The sequence below is a fragment of the Alligator sinensis genome, unplaced genomic scaffold (assembly GCF_000455745.1).
Source record: "Alligator sinensis unplaced genomic scaffold, ASM45574v1 scaffold995_1, whole genome shotgun sequence".
In the NCBI taxonomy this organism is placed as follows: domain Eukaryota; kingdom Metazoa; phylum Chordata; order Crocodylia; family Alligatoridae; genus Alligator; species Alligator sinensis.
The window spans coordinates 334,854-340,942 of NW_005842960.1; the positions used below are offsets into that span (position 1 = coordinate 334,854).

The 6,089-nt window shown below is 42.9% G+C and overlaps 1 protein-coding gene across 5 annotated transcripts in view; it reads left to right on the forward strand.

The window, feature by feature from the left end:
* The window catches only part of LOC102382687 (macrophage mannose receptor 1-like), a 136,772-nt gene that overhangs the window by 87,623 nt on the left and 43,060 nt on the right, over window positions 1-6,089 (forward strand). For all 5 annotated transcript variants that reach the window (XM_014526091.2, XM_025192669.1, XM_025192670.1 and 2 more), the window contains 2 exons: window positions 1,289-1,356; window positions 5,236-5,336. In XM_014526091.2, the coding sequence (XP_014381577.1) occupies window positions 1,289-1,356; window positions 5,236-5,336 (169 nt within the window). The remainder of the gene's footprint in view (window positions 1-1,288; window positions 1,357-5,235; window positions 5,337-6,089) is intronic.

Sequence of the window (6,089 nt, forward strand, 5' to 3'; positions counted from 1 at the left end):
CCCGCTGCCGCCAGTGGAGGGAGACGCCTCTTTCGACGGTCAGTTTAATGGAAGGTGCAGCATTTTCTCATCTATCGTGAACTGCTGGGACATTTCTTCTGTTTTAGATGGGTTGGTCATGGTCAGATCAGCTTCTGTCTTCACCTTCCCACTCCACATGGTATGATGTCTTGTCCTCCACACGTACCTGCAGCTGGATCTTTTATAGCATCCTGCAAAACTAGGGTCTTTTCTCTTCCCTCCTCTTCTACTAGATATTCTTCTAACATCTGTCTCGGACGGCCAGGGCCGACTCGAGTTACGCTCGTACGTCAGGGCGGGCTGGTGAATGGAGAGGCAGACACAACTTATTGGTTGCAAAAAACTTTACTCACGCCGCTTGCAATCACGACGCAGGTGGTCCGGTCGTCGGAACAACCACACGAGTTGCTCCAGCTGGCGGGGCCCAAGCCAGTTATTCCGTCCGCAATTCGAAGCCGGCGGGGAACGGGGTACGTTGGGGTTGCGCTCGGTGACGGGAAGAAAGATCGATAGGTGATCAGTCTATCGATCGGCAGCCGCAAGTCAGATAACTTCAGAGGCACTCTGCAGCGTGCTCAAAGCTCTTCGACTTGGGCGGAAGTCGCGCGGAATTTTAAACGGCCAGCGAGCCAATTACTAGCCGCCACGTGTGAATAATTTAGCACTGGCCAATAGCGGGGCACAAATTTGCATCTGAATAGCGGGAACTCTTTGCACCGTGCATTTCTGTGCTGCAAAGAAGAAATGCATCCTGCAAAGGAAACTGCAAATTGGTGGGAACTCTCCTGCACGCAGGCTCTTAATTGCAGCAGAACACTCTGCCGTGCAAAGGAGCTCTCATGTGGCCAGGAAATTCCATAGTGCCGAGGCACAAAAAATCACTGGGTTGTGACACCTCCTTCCCTGTTTCGCCCCCGGCTCCTGGCCCTGGGGTTCCCCTCGTGGGCTCGGAAGTCTCCCCGGTTTGCCTCTCCCTGTGACAAGCCTAAATGCTTATGTTGCTGTAACCACTTGGAAAGGAAACTGCATTAAGTTTAACTTAACTGCATTAAGTTGCTGACAACTATCCTAACAAATCTATGCAGGATTGAATTAATCAAAAAATTTGGGTTTCTGTACCTTGAGTTAAGGCTGCATGTTGTGGTCTGTATATACTCTGCAGATTGCTGTAGAGGGGAAATGTATACTGTAGTCACCAGTGTGTTACACTTATCAAGAACATTCATATTTTAAGGAGAGTGAGTGCTAATTTTAATCTGTGTTTTAGATCTTGAAAAATGGCAAAGAGGATGCATATTTCATTGGATTACAACTGAGTGTTGATCAACGAGCTAGGTAAGTAAACTACCCATATCAAAGTTAGTAGGGCTGTGCAAAGCTTCAGTACCCAATTCGATTTGGTGGCGATTCAGCCTGATTTGGTGGCTGAATCTCCAAGTCTGAATTGAATCAGGAGACCTTTTAATCTCTCCAAATCAAATTGGAACCCTCCAAATCAATTCAGAGACATTTGGAAAGATTCAGTGATTCGGACATAGACACAGCTTTAAATGTTTTTTCTACATATCTCCAGGTAGCAGGCAGCTCATGAATGCTGCGATGCTGGGGCAGATGGAAATCAAACAAATTGAATCACTGTCCTTGATTTGGGCCAAATCCGAAGCTGAATCGAATATGGCCTGTTTTGCACACCCCTAAAAGCTAGTAATATGTGCAGCAATGAACAAGACTTGTATTAAGCAAAGCAAGAACAATTTTGGGTGAAATGTCAGTCTCACCACAGTCAATGTGTGTGTTTTACTTCTGGCATGAGGTGGATAAAGATATAATTCCTAGCATTTATGTTTTTGGAGGTGGTAGAATGTGTTTGGTACTGGATGTTGGCAGAGGGTATTTGTAAACATATTTTTAGGGAAATTCCAGCATTTGTTTATTGGCATTGGTAGGCCACTGATCACTTACAGTGGTTTATTCTTGCAGCAGAGTATTGTACTCAGTTGAGTACCCTGAGTTTTATACTGAAAACCAGTGACTACCTCTATTTTACAAAGTAAAACAAATTAAGGAATTCATCTTAAAACAATGTATCCATTGGCAATGAGACAAATTCCATGTTGATAGAGGACAAACTCCCATTGAAAGAAATTATGGTGTTTTATATTTTTTCTATTGGGATCTGAATCAAACACTTAAAACCCTGTAAATCCATTTATTCTTTAGCAGTGCCAAAACTTTCATCTTGTTTTAAAAATATATATTTTTGAAATCCATCTGTTTTTATCAGTTGGAAAAGCTGTTCTTCAGCATTAGATTTGAGGTGTTGTCATGCACTGTAAAGAACATGTTGATTTGAGATTCCTCCATTTAAAATATTATACATAGGTATGAATAACAGTTTAATTTGGCTACATTTGAACTGGTCTGGTCCACTTGCATTTTAGAACTTTATCCCATTAACTCAGAAGCAGTTTATTTTTTTTCTAAATAACTTTTACCAAGAAGTAATCAAAAGAAATAGAGAAGATAAAATCCAGATTGGATTTTCACAAAATTATTTAATGTCACTTTCTCTCATTTCTTCATTCACATGTAAAATCATTTTTTAATGATTGCTTCAAATACCTCAACTCAAACATTTGTGTTAGTATATTTAAAGCTCTTCAGAGGTAAACATCACTTCTTTCTCCTTTCCTTCATTTTAAATACTCTTTCAAATAAATAAAACAAAACAAAACAAAAACAGTTGCAAACCAGCAACAACCTCAATTTTTATTTTTTTCCACAGCAGAGAGAGACTGTTCTAGCATTTAGGATGTCAATATATAGCAGTCTTTAAAGCTAGGGACAGACGTTCAAAAAGCCAGAGCCTGAATTGATTCAATCTTTGCAAGTTAGTCTAACCTGCCTAGGTTGAACTGATTTGCAAGTACACAGTCATTCCCTCTGGCCTGAGGAAATGCCAGGCACCTGCCTGCAGTTGCTCAGGCCAGGCACTGGGGGATGCTAGAGCATGCCCTCGGCTGCAGGGAAACTGGTGGCCAGCCAGGCAGTAGCCTGGACTGACCTGGCCAGGGAGGGGTTTAATTCCTCCCTCCCTGTTCCACCAGAATGGACCCGAGCCAGGGTTCACTGGGCGCTGCCCCCTTGCTGCCTCAGTGGTGGGGCTGGGAGTGGCCAGATGCAGGCTGGCATGGCCCCTGAGGCAGAGTGGGCAGGGAGGGAAGTTATTTCCCCTCCCATCGCAACTGCAACCACCACTTGCTCTGTGCTTAGGGCAAGTGATAGAAAAATCCCTCTCTGCTAGATGCCAGAAGGAGGGGATGCTGGAGGGAGCGGGGCAGGAGGGGGCCTGCCCCGTCTGCCTCAGGGGACTATGCCATCCGGCTTCTGGCTGCATCTGGGCCCCAAGCTGCAGCAGTTGGGGGGACCTGGTGGACCTGGCTTAGGTCTCTGCCAGTGGGACAGGGAGGGGGAAATTAACCCCCGCCCTGACCAGTTCAATCCAGGCTGCTACCAGGGCTGGCCATGTCCCCTGCTGCTGGAGCAGCCAACAGAGAAATGCAGGTTGGTGCTGGTGGGATAGGGGAGGGAAGGGAGGAATAAATTTCTTCCCTGCTCCCTTCCAGGGCCAGTGTCTGGCCAGACCTCCACCCCTGTCTGCTGCTACCTATCTCTCCTCTGGCTGGGAAGCAGAGGTGGGCCAGCCCTGCTCTGCTGGAGCAGAGAGCCCAGCCCAGAGAGCATGCCAGGATGCTGGGGAACTCTGGTTTAACTTATACCAGAAAGGGGTCAGGGACAAACATTACATAAATCGATTTGAGCTCACTACATTCAACCAGGTTTATCTCAGACTGGTTTCAGCCATTTTGAAACTGGTTTATATGCACTGAATTTATGTTGTGTTACAGGTTTAAATCAGTTTCTGATCACTTAAACCAGTTTGTGTAATGTCTGTCCTTAGCCCAAATGACTTGGGCTTCACTTACTGACCACAGTGGCTCAGTATGATACTATCTATTCTAATTAGTATTTGGTTAACTAAGTTTTAGCATTTGATTCTTTAAATTCAAATGGTATAACCACACTTACAACCTCTTTATGGTTCAGCCTTTGCCCTGTTGCCAAGCAAATTAACACCACTTTAACCGGTATGGAAACTACCTTTTGGTTGCTTACCAGGCCCTGCACAATTCTTTCCTTTGAATGGGGAATGGAGGAATGTCCCTTCTTTCTGCATCTGGACTAAACTTATATGGACTTGGGAAAATGAGATGTGCTTGGGTTCTCATGTGCCATTCTGACCCCTGGTTTCCACATTGGCTTTTTTATTCTCTTCCCTCATGTCTTGGGCCATAGCGGCTCCAGAATTAGAACATGTGAAAATGCCCTAATGTTTTGCAAATTAGGGGAAAACTTTGCTATAACCCAGGATCTGTACCTTTGTGAAGATGATAGTTGTAGTCCTTGTCAGGTAAGGCCATGTGACTCTTCAAAAAAGTTTGAAATTATAGGCATAATAATATGAAGTACCTTTCATGTTTGCAGGGGTCACCATGGAAAATACTTTTCTTACAAGCTGTAACCACCCTGTAATTTAAATAATGCTTACTTTTTTTTGCATATTTAAGTTAGAAAATAGTTCACAGCTTGGATTCTGTGATATTGTAATTGTTGTTGATTACTTTTTTAAACTTAATATTAGTGTATATATTCACATACTCTTGCTGTCCATATTTTTCATTTTCTAATTTTAAATAAATTATTAAAAAAATGGAGAAAGAAAATAAAAAACAATATAGAAGTGAGTGAGGCACCTTCAACTGTATACTGTCTGCTTTGCGTTGTTCAGGATTAGTCAGTCAAACCATAATTATGGCTAAATTTGGGCAAAACTTTTAGAATGATTTGATAAATCTTGCCTTAAGTTGTTAAACTATTGGTGTATGTACATCGACACATTCCTTTTTAGATGTTTTTCTGAACTTATATTCAGAATGAAAGGGGGTAATCAAGGGAAAACAAGTTATAACTACAAGATATTTACTCATTTAAGCCTTTAGCTAGGTAACATTTTAATTTTCTTGGAATTTATACAAGGTAAATGGTATAGATTAGGCTGTGACAACACAGCTTAAAAAGTTTTAAAAATAAATTTTGTAATATGAAAATAATTGAATTTGTGCATAATAATTTTTCTTTTTTGGTTGTGTTAAGCTGGATGGATGGAACCCCAGTGACTTTTTTAGCTTGGGCACCACATGAGCCCAACTTTGCAAACAATGATGAAAACTGCGTAGTTATGTATAAAAACTTAGGTAAGTAATTTGTTTATTGCTAATTCTTTTGCAGAGGACATTACTTTTTCTGCAGTACGTTTTTTGCTGCTTTTTTCTTCAGAGAACTATTACTGAAGATGGAAGTAAAATTAGATTTTGGAGCAGTGACTGCTTTCATATATGGTTATTAGGGGTGTGTGAAGCAGGTCCTATTTGATTTGGATTCAGATTTGGCCTGAATCAGGGACAGTGATTCAATTTGTTGATTCAGATCACTATCCCCAATTCGATTCGGCCAAATCCGAATCTGAAGATTCGATGCTGATTCAGAGAATCAGCGTTTCGGACAGACAGCTTTAAAAGTTTTTTCTACATACCTTGAGGTAGCACTGTTGGCTACAAATGTCCAACTCGGGATCCTTAAAATTCTAGTTTATTAGGCGGATTGAAACACTGTAATCATAAACCTTGGGGCTGGTCCCCACGCACACGCACACACGCACACGCACAGTAGCAGGCTACAGAGTCAGGTATACCTATCCTACAAGTGCTGGAGTCTGTCGTTGAGGCTTCTTTCAGCGTGGTGTTATCTTCCAGAAGGGGGTCGCCGGCTGGTCCTTCTGGCTGGACAGGTCTGGTCGAGTTGGAGATCAAGAGGGCGCCCCTGAGGGTCACTTTTCACTGCCTTTTATCTGTCCCTGGCAGACTTTGGTGACTCCCCAGTTTTCAGGTTTGCCCAATCCAGGGGTCATTGACTCTCGTGGGACTTCCCCCCCCTCGGTGGCTACTGGA